This window comes from Ixodes scapularis, unplaced genomic scaffold, assembly GCF_016920785.2.
Source record: "Ixodes scapularis isolate PalLabHiFi unplaced genomic scaffold, ASM1692078v2 PGA_scaffold7__128_contigs__length_106722199, whole genome shotgun sequence".
NCBI classification, from domain to species: Eukaryota; Metazoa; Arthropoda; class Arachnida; order Ixodida; family Ixodidae; genus Ixodes; species Ixodes scapularis.
The window spans coordinates 13,785,030-13,799,039 of NW_024609882.1; the positions used below are offsets into that span (position 1 = coordinate 13,785,030).

Genomic DNA, 14,010 nt, shown 5'->3' on the forward strand with positions numbered 1-14,010 from the left:
CAATCTTCTGCTCTTGAGGCAGAAATATTTAAGAAAACTATGCTCGCAAGGGCTGACAAACACAGTTATCATGTCGCCTACTGTGCACCTCGCCGTAACCACTGGTAGTACTACACTGTACGATGGTAACCGCATGACCGCATGACGTCCATTTGCGATCCATGGCCCCATCGCGTTCCCGCACGAGTGCATGCGTTTGCCACATATTTGCCAAACTTTCCTCCGAAAATGCGCCAAACTCTGCTAGCTTTGAAGTTCAGCAGATTAGGTCCACCACTAGGTACATACACAGACAATGTGCCATACGTGAAATAAACCGATATACACTCCTACAATCTGTTCATGACAAAAGAAAGATGCATACTTTGCAGCATTTCATTTATTTACAAATACGTTCCAACATTCACCCGAGGGTCTATTCCATCACTTAAAAAACCACCTGCAAGACTAGGTCCAATTAGGATTGACAGGACATGTTCGCACCATCCCAAGTGGCCAACACCATTCACGAATACAAATCAAATGCCTAGTCGACGATGCATTTGCACACTAAAACCAGTATCAATGGAGCAACGTGCAGCTAGGACAGGCGTTTCTCATTGGGACGCTGCCCGAAACTATCGAGCCGTTCGTCCCACACTGGATGAAGTTGGCCAACTGTCGGCCGCTTATGAATGCACCTTCTGAACACGCAAAAAGTTGGCCCTAAACAAAGAAGCCAGAGCAAACAACAAAAAAAAGGGAACAATTTTGGTCCGCCACTTCCTTTCCAGAAAGTTTGCAGCCTAACGTGGGACAATGGAAGAGCTGAACCTTGTCATGGCAGGTGTTGCAAACAAGCTCGTTAGAAACCCCCCCACCCCATTGGCAGCACTTTGGTCACGACTGAGTACTAGTGGAATGTGGAGCCCTCCCACGCGGGCAGTTGCCACTGGGAGGCCTCCTTGTGAACACAAAGAGCCAGTTGCGGCAGGGGGACCTATGACTAGAGTCCAATGCTCATTGAGATTGAGGTAAAACTCGTCCCGCTTCTCGCAACCTCGACGGCGAGCTCGCACGGTCGTCGCGTCTCCCCGCCTCGTGAGCGAGAAAAGCAGTCTCTGCAAATGCTACAGTAAGGCACACCCTCGCCGAACCCTCACCCGCGGCTGGGGGGCAAATCCGACGCGCTAGGAAACGGCAATGCTGGCACTAGACTCGTTCATCGAGCCGGTGCACAAAGCGCGCTCAGAGAGAACTACCACAGACTCGTGAAACGGGAAGTTTGCCTGCCCGGTCTTGTTCCCCGACAGAAAAGTGTCTTCTCTGAAATTATGGCAGCATATGAGAAGACAGGGATGAAGTCACATCAGTCCTGGTTTCACACTCTCTTCTGCCGGTCCCACTCTCCAAGAACGAAAACCTCCTCCCCCAGAGAGCACCAAATGCTCGTACACTAAAAGATTCCGTCGGGTCTTTGGAGAGATGTCTGGGAGCGTCACACGGCCTCCATCTCGGTCAGGCACAACAAACGGGGCACGCGTCTCGTCCGGACTGTCCATTCGAGGAGACGGCAAGCACAGGTCGTCGCTTCCCCTATGTCGTTGCCGCCGGCGTCGCTTCCGAGTCCACCTGCTGCTGGTGCTCCGACGCCGCCGTTAACAGCTGCTGCTTGAGCTTGAGGTAGCTCTCCAGCCGAGCCTGCCCATATTCCTGAAAGTAGGAAGATTTGTTCTTTTTCTGTCGCAGCACCACCAACGTCACCACCATGTTAAATAAACAAAAGACGAGCATATGTGTCCAACGAAGCACCTGCTCTGACAAAATGTAGCGATACTGAAACAAAGTTTGCGAGTGTTCTCGTTGGGAGTGGCTTTCACAATTTGAGGCCATTCTCGTGTATGGCAGTGAACAAGAACTGTAGTCCGTGAAAGGCTAAGAGCTCAGGGATAAAACGGAAAGAGGAGTTTCCCCTTAATTCTCAACCATAGAGGCACAAAGTGTTTCCAAGGAACCAAAACCCCAAAACTTTGTTTCAGAACCGCACCGCAGCACTGAAATCAATGGCTACGAGGGTGGCCCTGCACAATCAAAAAGATTGGTCGAGCTGTAATCAAATGTAGCGTGCTCCGTTGCATAACTTCCCTGTCACACAAGATGTGCAACCGTCGTGCGATCGAGAGCAGTCTTGCAATTCACAAAGCGAGGTGTCGTCTGCAAGTTGGCAGCAGCCCTACCCTGCGCTCCTACAGAGTGGTTCAGTCTGGGCAAGAGTGGCTCACAGAATGCACTTGTGGCGCTGCTGGCAACGCTCTGCAGCACCGACAGAGCCTCTCCCATTGGGCAAAGAGAGCCATCGTCGCAACTTCTAGCCCACCACCTCTGGTATACCTAACAATATGGCACGGTAGTGTCTGCAAGACACAGAAACGATCAGAAAAGTCTCATTTCTGCAAAAGTTACTTCCTTCCGCAAGCCATAAAGCAAAAGATAACCTTAAAAAACCGAAGAATGGCGACTTGGAAGGGCCGAGAGCAATAATGAACAAGGGGCACAAGGTAGGGTCGGCTTTATTGCTTAGGGTCCATGCACGCACGTTCATTGCATTGCACCAGAGTGCCCGGAGAAGCAGTTGGTGCGTAGGAGTGCCAACTGCTCAAACGGGGGCGGTCTGCTCGTGATGCGGGCATCCTTCCTGGTGGCTAAAATCGCCCGCAAAAAAGATTTTCTGGTCGCAAGACTGGCTTCGTGGGGACAAGGTGCCGATAAAAAAAACTCGCCGTCAAATATTTTTTGATGCGTTGTCGAGTCTAGCGAAGCTTCTAGAGTGTTGCAGCTCAGCACTGCTGCAAGAGCGGATGGCTTCGACTTGCGCCTCTTTGGCACATGCTCTCGTGAGAGAGACGACAAACATAATGTTGCGCTCGCGCAGGTAGCCTGACAGCGTTAGGCCAATGTGGAAGTTATGCTAGCTTTGACAGCGTGGCACAAGATAGTTGACGCTGAGTAGCGCTCCAGGCAAAGGGCTGCCATAAGTTTGTCCTCGCTTCGTCTATTTGAGTCCAATTTTAAGTGCAGAACCAGCCTGGGTAATCAGCCTTGGAATGTAAATGAAACAAATCACATTTGTGTGCTTTAGGGGTGGCATGTAAAGCTATTTCTGGGGAAGGTTGAGTTAAGCGAGAAAACAACAGGCAAGGCTCACGTCTGCCGAGTGGAATCGGCTGGAACGCTAGACCCTTTTTGCCCCTATAAGGAACCGGCCAGGTGACCTCAAGATCCCTCGTACCCACCGAGCGGAATACCCGTACCACCAGCAAACTGCCCCAGATGTGCTCAGGAGTCTGGGTTGGGCACTTATTGTGACACAGGCGCACGCTCGGTATTTTACAGTCTATGATGTAAGAAAAGTGCACATTGCTATCTTTTCCAATCACACTCCAGACAAGTCGTAGGTTCCACTCTTTATTGTCCCGTCCTAACCGTTGCCTTCGTGCACATCCCACCGTTTGCCCACTCTCGCACCCAGCTTCCTACGGTTGCTCGTCTTTCCCCAATTCACCGTTTCCCTAGTCCCATTGTCCCTAGACTGCTCCCTATCCTCCCGCTCTGCACTCGTGCTCCCTAGACCCTCGCAACGTTTTGCAGTGCCGGTTGTTGTACCATACTGCAGGGTTTACAGAGCTCCAAAGACCCCTGGCCTACTTTTGAAAGTGACCTCTACCCAAACTAAAGCCTAGGCCTAGCATTTGAGAGACAGCACCAGCACCACCAGAGTGGAAAAATGAACCAGCAGTCTCCTTTTGCAGACTAGAATATGGGCAACTTGATAGTGTTTAGTCCTTTTCCCCTTTTATTCTTTCTGCTAGATCAATAGACATTTCGCCGAATTACCCAAGCATCAAAGATGATGCTGGGAACGTACATGCTGCATGCGCTCGCTTTCCCTACAGGTGCACAATGTGCCCACACTCCCGGGTTTCTCTTTGATGCTTGGGCAATTCAGCAAAAGGTCTACTGGTAGAGAAAACCTCGACTCTTTCCATGCCACGCCCGTCAGAATTGATAACACGAGATCCACGATTTGAAAGCCCGGTTGCAAAGGCTCAGACGATGTTCTGGACAAGTTACAGCATCGGGTGGTTACGGGAAACAGACTTGTTTCACTTTCCCGATAGATTTCTTTTTTTCCGCGAGATAATGATTTATTAAATACGAGCACGTAATCGAGAAGAGCGCTCTTCGCTGCGAACACGGAGTCTTCAGAAGCGTTTCCAGCCTCGCGATTTGAGGGCGTTTGCAGTCAATTTTGCTGCCGACACAAGCACGAGTGAGTCTGGAGATGATGTTGGATCACCAGACTTAGTTCAGACAGCGATGATCTGTCAAATAAGCCGTAACATCAAAAATTCTGCCAGTAAAACTTATTCTGGGTTTTTTCTTTCTTTTTTTGCTGGTCTCACGAGATTAGACATTTGAGTTTCAATTTGCTGGTCTTGATTAGATTAGACACCCTAGTTTTGATTTTTGTATAGCCTTTTTTTTTTTTCTTGTTTTCTCACAAGATGGCAGTTTATTACAATCAAATGCACAGCCGAGGAAGAGTGCTCTTCACAGAGCGCACCTCCTCGGAAGCGTTTGAAGCCACGCGATTCGAGGGCACCTGCGGTCATTTTGTAGCTGGTACTGCCACGAGACATTCGGAAGATAATGATGTCAGATCATCACATTTTAGTTCTGGCAGCGATGATTTGTCAAATGAGCCCAAAACATTTGCAACTGCATGTCGGCAAGGCTTCTTTTGGTTTAAGTTTTCATGTTCTTCGCTGGGCTCACATGGAAGTCCAGGCTGTTTGTGCTTGTTGTCAATGCATCTGGTGGTTAGATTAGACACTCTAATTTCAGTTTCTGTATAGCTATCTTTTTCCCCACGAGATGGCGATTTATCACGAATAACCACGCAGCCAAGGAGATGGCACTCGGAGAAGATGCTCCCTTTTGCGAACATGGCGTTGAAAAGATTGCGGGGTTCAAGGATTTCAGATGGGAGAAGGCAAAAAAGGTGATGTCTCTTTGCTAAGGGATCAAAATGTATTATATCTTCAATGGAAGGACCGGCGCGTCATACACGTGATGACCACTGTACATACTGAACAACTGCATCACAAGCCTCCCCAAGAAATGGAGAAGTGGCGCAATTGCGACACGTGTTACTATGAGTGCAAAATTGAGCACAAGACAAATTCTGCAGTACCTGGTACATTTACCTTTGTTTTACCACATCCACAAGCTGCTTCACTGAATGGTGTGCACACCACCATGGTTAAGACTATGTAAAAAAACATAACAATTTTTTTTTTTTATTTTGAACATTGCAATTTGTTTATCTGTGCTGCTATTGAAATTTGGCGTATTTTGAATTTTTTTTAGCTGTCATTCTTTTTCCGAGATATCTGCACATCTTTCACTTTTGTTGTGTTGGACACAATAATTTTGGTTTCCAGAAATTAAATTTTGTATAATTTATTAGACTTCTATATCATACTTATATAATTAAAAAGAGAATTTATGCACCAAATTTTAATACAAGAGAAAAAATTTGAAAAGCAAATGTATGTCAGAAAAAAAATTACTGGGACCCTCCAAAATTGGGAAGTTTTCCCATGGTAAGAAAATAGTTAAAAGGACATTAACAGGCTATTTATGCTCACCAACGTTTTTATTTGTACATGACATAACTACCCAGAACACAATTAGCGGCTCGAAATTCGTTTTCTTTCTGCCCTAAAACCGCCGATCGAGAACTGGCCAGTTTGAGTCGCGCTCACTCTCTTCTCCCTGGTCACGTGCCGTTCTCTATGGTTAAAAACACACATTAAATATAATCAAAGTTGCGGGTCATCGAAGGCACACACTCAATACTAAAAATATATATAAAAAAATGATACCCATTTTCTGTGGCTTCTAAAAAGCTCACAAATACATTGAATGAAAAAAAAAAAAAAAAAAGCAAGTTGCACAGATAACTGGAAGTTCACTGTGCATCCTCCGCGTAATTCTGAACATGGCGTCGTATTGTGGGAGTCGCAGGCCGGACGACCGTTGTGGAACCTCTACTTTAGAACTGTTGTTTGCGGTACCGGCCAATGTGTCTAGCTTCGAAAGAGAAATTGTTCACCGATCGGAACAATTATTATTTATTCCCCATGACACGCCCGACCACCAAGCTGATTCGCACGGAGACCTCACAGAGTCGACGGCCCTTCTCCTAGCTGAAGACATTGTTCACCTTACAAACATGGATTGGTAAGAGTTTGAAAAATGTGCAGATGTCACGCAGGAAGTGCTTGACTTTGCAAAGGAGATGAAAAACGAGCAACTTCATCTGCATTGCTCTGCTAAAAAAAAGGAAAAAGAAAAAAAAAAGGAAAACGCAGTCGGGTGTTGCCATGTGACCTCTGGCAACTCTCTCCTCCTCTACATTTTTTCTTGCTCCCCAGCCCAGTTTCAGTTTCAAGCAGTTGCACTTTTTTACTTTATTAAAAATATATGCGACGCCGTAGAAAAATATTGATTGGGTAGTCTTTTGACATTACAATAAATTGCCTGGCAAAAATAAAAAATAAAATTCCGAGAGGTGTTAGTGTTTTTTTTTAAATATCAATGCGCCTAATGCCGTAGAGCCAGTCTAAATAATTGGTCGGATTTTTACGTACATCTCTTATGTTTTATTTTATTCGGGTGTCAATATGGCCGACTTGGCCACGTCCAGCAGCGCCAATCGGAAAGCTCGACTGGGTCCATACTTCCGGTAAAGCAGTACTTTGGGAAAGCTTGACGAGTCTAGACTCCTTTTATGCAGAAATGAAGACATATGTAGCTGCTTTTGAAATAGATATGTGTTATCTTATCATGTTGCCAAAAGCATCGCTTCTAACAATCTTGTAAGAACTCCTTTGCGCTGCGTATGAACGGTGCACCAAACTTAAATTTTTCTCGAGGTGAAAACAAGTAGAGGAGCATCGATGACAGCACTTTACTGTTTCATCTAAAGAACCGGTGTCTCCCATCCGTCGTAAACGACCGCTTAAACCTCTCCGCTTTGTGCTCGACGTATTGAGCGGAGCTGCACCTCCACCAAGCCATACAGTTTTCTTGCCTCATTCGGTGGAATGCAGCAATCTTAAGCGCAGTTTTTCCTCTTCAGGGATTGAGAAACGTCAAGGAGCATGACCAGCACCTGCTAGGTGCGGTGGCACGAGGCACGGGTCAATGTCCGGCCGGCACTCGATTGGCGGGTCTGGACCAAACACCGACCCAACACCAGCCTTTGGCGAGTGGTGCGGAAACTCCGGCGTTACACCTTCGTTACCCCCTGCCCCCCGTCACCGTCCGGGGCTCTTAGGCCGACGGCCGCTCACCCAGTAGCCGAACTTGATCTTGGAGGTGTGGGCGTTGAAGATGCTCCACAGGGTCCACATGAGGTGGGAGGCCAGGGTGAACATGTGGGCCTCCTTGAGCACGTGCTCCACCGTGTTGATGGCTCCCGGCGTGTTGTCCTCGGGCTTCAGCGTCTGGCACATCTTGTACGACCGCAGGTAGTGGCTCACAAACTCCCGCTGCACGCAAAGAGGCTCCCTCAGTCCACCGTTGCCGGCGAGGCTAATATTGCAGTATGGGGCGCCTTTTCTCGGAGAGAGCACTCGTCGTTGCCACCGAGGACATTAGTAGCGACGAGCTCGGTTTGGAACATACACGCACTTCGTTTCCTCGACTCTTCAAAGACCCGGGGAAAACAAACTGCCCGGCCGTGACCGCTGGAAACTGCCTTCGTCAAGCTTTCAAGTTCCAAGCCGCACCAGATTTCTTTAGAGAAACGCATCTGCTAACTATTTCCTACGAGAACCTACCTGGTGCTCTAGGCGGGGGTAGTCGTGCGGCAAGACCTTGAAGTAGGGGTGCTCGGGGTAGGAGTAGTCGTACATCCACTCGCAGAAGTGGTTCCCAATGTCAAACCCCCTGCAATACAACGGGAGCCTAAGCAGGGCCCTTGCAAGGTACCTACATGCTACTGGTAGACACTCCAAACAAAAGCGTGCATTTCAAGCTATCACACATAAGCAACTGTTTTTTAAAGAATACAGCACAACGCCCCCACCGAGACAAAGTAAAGCCTTTATGACAGCGGTAGTTGTACTACATATCTCAGTACCTGAACAGCCTCACTACAGTTACAAGGTTGCTTTAACTTTTCTTTATAGTGAAGTAAACCTGCGAAGCGGGTAGAGTAAAAATGCCGATCCAGTAAAGCTCTCTTGTAGCGTAGCTTACTAAACCGAGATTGAACTGCATTGAAACTGAGCACTACAAAACATCTGTGGCCTTACCGGTAATTGTAGGCACAGTACTCGTAATCAATGAACACCATGTTGTCTTCTTTGGGGCCAGGACCCTCCATGAAGAGAATGTTTCCTAGAAAGACAACTCCAAGGTCTCACAAGGTCCATCACAGCATGAGTTGCCATTTTGGCCAACCATCTCTCACCTTCCTGCAGGTCATTGTGGCAGAACACGATCGGAGAACACACTGTAGACAGGAGCTCCCTGTGAAGCAATAGAGCAATCGGACATCACTCACGGCTAAATACTCTCAAATAGATGCCACAACACTCGCTGCCAAGCCCGGTCTCGACAAAACAGATTTTTGTCATGAGCAACACCAATTCTTGTGTTAGGAATAATGCTCTATGCTCCTAGGAACCCGGGGAACCGTGCCATCACGTGCTGCCATCACATATGACTGGATCAATGAGCATGTAGTTTCTACTGCACCGTCAACATAGGGGTGAGTAGAGATCTATTATTTTGGAAGCTAGCAGGGCCACCTATAGACCTTTTCAGCTTACTCTCGCCCCAACCACCAAGTAGGCATATCCGGTATGGGCGACGAAAAAATATCAGAATGTTTCAACCTGCAAATAGTAAAGAAATTGCGTGGAGGCAAAACGAGAATGTCTGACGGTTACGTTTATGTCCTAAATGCCTTCTATTGGCGTGGCGACGGCAAAACAATGTTTTCGCCCATACTGGAAGTGAAGACAATTCAAGATGGCGGCACCCTTGCGAAAAAGGTCTATAGACAGAGTCGCCAATAGGCACCAAAATCGCATACACTGGACTCATACAAAGCTAAGGTTCGCTGCTTTCGGTGAAAAATGTCAACTGAATAGTGCAAGAACGCGATTTATGTAGGAAAAGAATTAATTGTGGGACGTCGGATGCACTCCAATGTAGAGGACTACTCTATCACTAGCAGCACCAAGTCGACTCTTACGCAACAACCAAAATGTCAAGGTGGTAAGAGCACTGTTGTCTGCCTCCACTCGCGCAATGGCAGGTCTCAACGCTGCGGAGAGCGCCTACCTGAGCCAGCCGACTTCTGCAGCCAGGTCGACCGAGAGGAGGTTGACGGCGTTTGTGTAGTCCTTGACTGGCAGCGAGTCCACCTTGATACTCCGCGCATACTTGAGCCACCTGGGGATTCAAGTCACTCGTGAGAACTCCTGCCCCGACACCCGCTGGGAAATGTCCGAGTTCATTTTTAGACACCGATTTATTTACAGACGCCTCCTCTCGGAAGGTATGGTAGGACTTGTTTCAAGGCCCAAAGAATACAATAAATGTTTTGTAACAAACAAAAGAAATAAGCAACATGCAGACTGTTACATTTTATGTACATAACTTAGTCCACGTGAGGCAAAATCAAGTAGGTGCCACGCATCCAGCAATGAGAAAAAAAAACGCAGATGTCAGACACCATCGTCGACAGTAGAAAAAACGAAACGAGCACACTTGCAGAATCCTCTTACGCTCGCCATATATAGGCTAGAAAATCGAACCAAGCAGTGAACAAGTGCCACATAATCAAATAGTATATAGAGTGGCACCGAGGACCAGTGGTGCAGACAGGAGTCTTTTTCGGGAGGGGGGGCGGACGTGGCTGGGATGTCCACGACTCGGGGTGCGGAGAGGGGAAGGGGGGGTCAAAATACAGGCGTTTATTTAAGGGTTGGCCGGATTTTGGGAGGGGCTAAAGCCCCATAAGCTGCCCCCTAGCTACATCACGGCTGAAGACTCCCTCCTGTACTAATTTAAGCTTCAATAAACAAATGCAACGCAGTCGAGAGGCTACATATTTACTCCCAGCAACATCCAAACTCCTCTACAACACACATTTGTGAATAGGATAAAAAGCAGTATGCATCTAGATGTACCCTGCGGTTTTGGGAACAGCAATGTCACCCTAAAGCTGTCAATCGCACAGGGTACTCCGGTGCTCCCCAGTGCGAGATCAATCACCGCACCCAGTACGTCGCAACTGGGGTTGTGCACCCAATCTTTCTACTATGTCGCGAAGCATATGTAGGAATGCTGGGGCAAGAGAGCTTTCCCTTCTTTCTGCACTGTTGGGGCAACTTGCCGTCCATCGAGACAAGTGGATGTGTTTGCCGCCGTTTACTCAAATCAAGATTCTGGCTCGTCACTGCAACGAAGTAACGAGAGAAATTGTCCAAGCTTTTTTCGTCTCTCCTCACGGAGCAGACACGCACGTGAGCACTCCGTCCGAGGCCTTGGCTAGCGACAAAGTGAAATTTATCGAGAAATGTGGCAAATTTAATCATAGTTGCAGGTGCGTTCTGGTGGTCCTGTCGGGTTGAGTTTTTCTTTCCTTTTCTTACGTTTACTTTTTCGTAACATGTAGGAATAAATTTCAGGTGTCAGTCAGCACCGTTTCTGTTTACTTCTCGTTCTTTCCCCTGGTTTATTTTGTGCCGTTTTTTATCGTTCGACACGCACCAACTGGTCCAACCACAAGCCTCGCATTTTTTCGCCAGCAAAAATTTTAACGGTGTTTCTACAGACTGCAGGTTTCTAGCATAGTTTGCCAAAAGCCGCTAAAAGATGCGAGGTTGGACAGTGTAGGATGTCCAGAGCACGACACAGCGGGCACAAACGCAAGGTCTTTCTCATTCTTTGCGAGCCAAAACGCCGTCGTCAAAAATATCGACATACTCAAATGTGCCTACGCGGGCCGCCCGAGCAAAACAAGAAGATGCAAATGTTGCTTCGCAGTAACTGTGTCATGCGGCGTACATGCTGCGTGTAAAGGAAAGAATGCCAAATAACTATAGTCAAAATGACACGCAAGTCACTTGGATCGGTGAATATTAGTCGGTTCCCATTTCTTCTCCTTGGGATGCCACGCGCTCGTTGCCTTTCGCTTCAGCTGCGCATGCATGCTCCAGGCTCACGGGAAGCGCTGTTGAAGGCACTCCCTGTCATTCTCATCTTGTCAGTGACTGTTTTTCGTAACAACTGGACAGGCCATTTGGCATTCTCAAATAAACAACAGAAATTGCTTTCCTCGAGTTTCCTTTCGCTGTTTGTTTTGCACCCAAGTTCTGGCACCCCGAAAGACAACAAGGCACTCTTACCTCTGCATGTTGTTGAAGAGCCAAGTGGGTTCCTTGACCAGAGGTGCCTGCAGCACATGCACCTTGCCCAGCTTCTTGGCAATCAACAGCGAGATCTCAGGGTCCTTGAGCTGCTCGATGGTCAGAGCACGTGCCTGGGCAAAAAAAAGACCCTCGTCGCAACATGAAAAAAACAAAACGAGAATGGTGGCAAACTAAAGCTTTTGGGCCAGTCTGCTCACTACGCGTCACCACACACCCTTAGAAGGCGCGATCCAATTATCCAACGCGACACCAGGCAACGTAAATACCGACGCCGGCAAAATTTGGCCGTCGGTATCGAAGCCGAAACGGTAGTTGGGGAAGTTGCGGTGCATGATTTGCGACGCAGTGATGAGCGAAATATTTGTCGTCGAGCTCGCTAAAAACTATGAATTCAGCCTACGACAAAAACGTCTCTCAACAACTCCGGAATAAACTTCACTCTTTCTACGAGAGCCGCCCGGATTCCTTTGAATGGTCCGCCGCTCACTCTCTCCCGAGCACCATAGCCCTTTTGACTACGGTGCCTGGGGTGCTACCGGCATTTTTGCCTAATGAGGCGAAAAATGTGTGGCGCTGGCGATGGCGTGGCAGCAAAGCTGGAATCAGTGGCTGCGAGCCGTAGGCAGTCCTGTGGCCAGGCGAAAACCAAAGCAGACGACCCTCGCATTCGCTAGCCCTTTTTGCCAACATCCGCGAGCACGACGTGCCAGCTCCCGGGAGGCCGTTTGCTGTTACTCCAGGATCGCTTTCGATGCTGAGACAATACATTTTGGAAACACGTCGCGGGCAGCATGGTTCCGACCGACGCCCCTTGCCACTCACGGGTATGTACTCCTCGAGCCTGCCGCCGGGAAAGACGCCGTACAGCTTGGGCCCCAGGTTGCGCTCCGAGAGCAGGGTGCAGATGACGCTCTCCGTGACGGTCGACTCCCCGCCCTCGCTGTGGATCTGGCCGTACATGCGCATCAGCACCTGGCTGGGCTCGCCGTACAGTGGCGTGTGCGTCTCCGGCAGCGAACAGTAGTACAGCAGGTTGCTCAGGCCGCCGCTGCACCCCAATCGTAAAAAAGTCGTCAGAGAAGCCACCGGGTCGGCCCCGACAGACCTCGGCATTTAAATCGCTCGCCCTCCAATCTTCTGCCAATATAAAATATCCCCGGTTACGTCACTTCAATAATGTCCTAAGAAGCCCCAGCTTTTTATACATTATCGCGAAACAGTCGATAAAAGGTGCAAGCGTGAACTTACGGTTCGCAGCTGAGGTAGGGCCATAAGCTCACGTGCGCTCTTAAACCTGCTACTGCCTCCGCAAAAAATAAGATTACATTTCTGGCGGCTTGTTCTAAATCGACAAACACTCGAAACTTGAGTCCGCACAATTGGCCTCCCCCGAGATATTTATCTTTCATCGCATAAGATATGAAACCTCGTACGAAGCTACCAGCTATGAAAAGAAAACATGGGATACCACTGTACCGCAGTACTTTGCAAAGTTATGGGGCCTGCAATGTGCGATTGAGACATCACATAGCCGTGATATCGGGCCTAAAAGAAGCAAAAATTAACTCTCATTGAACCAGTTTAAAGAATTCAAGTAAAGTGACAAAGTTATACATATTTCGTACTGTCAAAACGACTTGCTCGTCAAACTGGAGAATTTTCAGTCAACATCCTACAATTGGAAATTTCAATAGTTGAACAGATTTGGGCATTTACCTCAGCATGAAAGTTTTCACTCTGGTTATTTGCACCTTGGGAACCGCTCAAAAAAACTTAAAATGCCGGTAGAGAGGTGACATTATGAAAGACACTGAAATTGGAAACTAAACAGAAAGATGAACTCAGCATTATCATATCATATTGCCACGGATGCAGTGCTGCCTGCTAACGTTGGAATGCCCATGATATTCGTCATTTTTTTTTTTTTTTTCTACGACGTTTGACTGCGCAATTCTTTCACTCGCCGCCACAAGATCGTGTGACAGGGCGCCACGTTGTTGGCGCGTAGTGCCAACAAAGTGAGCACTCCTCACCTCACAGACTTGAAGACCATGTCGCTGCTGGATATGCTTTTCCAAGTACCGCTCAAAAACTCCCGGCAAATGTTGTACGCCTTGTCCCGCATGTCCTCGGTGATGTAAACTTCATCCGGCTCGCTGAAACGATACAAAAAAAGAATATATATATATATTTCTTTTCTTTTTTTGGATGGCGTGATCTAGCGGCCGTTGTCGCGACCCCGAAGTTGCACGCGGAGCGTCTCGCCGTACTTGAACTTCAAGATGAAAAAACCCCGTTGAACGGCCTTAAATCCTCGCAGCAGCCTGGAGGTCAGCGTCGGTGAGTCGCTACCACTGTCTGGGAACATTTTGACGACTAGCTGTATTATCATGCTGTGCCAAACCTCCGGGGAAAAGAAAAAAAGAAACAAAAATATCGAAAGGTCGACGGCAGCGGAGTTTGCCCTCCAGGCCTACGTGGTTGACACCGAACGTTGGTGGTGGGCTAGGCC

General features: G+C 48.1%; 1 protein-coding gene across 4 annotated transcripts in view; it reads right to left on the minus strand.

Annotated features, from left to right (window-relative positions):
* Positions 1-361: 361 nt before the first annotated feature.
* LOC8052031 (choline/ethanolamine kinase) overlaps positions 362-14,010 on the minus strand; it is a 58,375-nt gene continuing 44,726 nt past the window's right edge. For all 4 annotated transcript variants that reach the window (XM_042286571.1, XM_040220744.2, XM_040504685.2 and 1 more), the window contains exons 2-10: positions 13,532-13,654; positions 12,321-12,546; positions 11,475-11,608; positions 9,403-9,513; positions 8,525-8,583; positions 8,367-8,451; positions 7,890-7,998; positions 7,401-7,598; positions 362-1,692 (exon numbers count right to left, since the gene is read on the minus strand). In XM_042286571.1, coding sequence (XP_042142505.1) covers positions 1,576-1,692; positions 7,401-7,598; positions 7,890-7,998; positions 8,367-8,451; positions 8,525-8,583; positions 9,403-9,513; positions 11,475-11,608; positions 12,321-12,546; positions 13,532-13,654 — 1,162 coding nt within the window. In that variant the 3' untranslated portion in view covers positions 362-1,575. The remainder of the gene's footprint in view (positions 1,693-7,400; positions 7,599-7,889; positions 7,999-8,366; positions 8,452-8,524; positions 8,584-9,402; positions 9,514-11,474; positions 11,609-12,320; positions 12,547-13,531; positions 13,655-14,010) is intronic.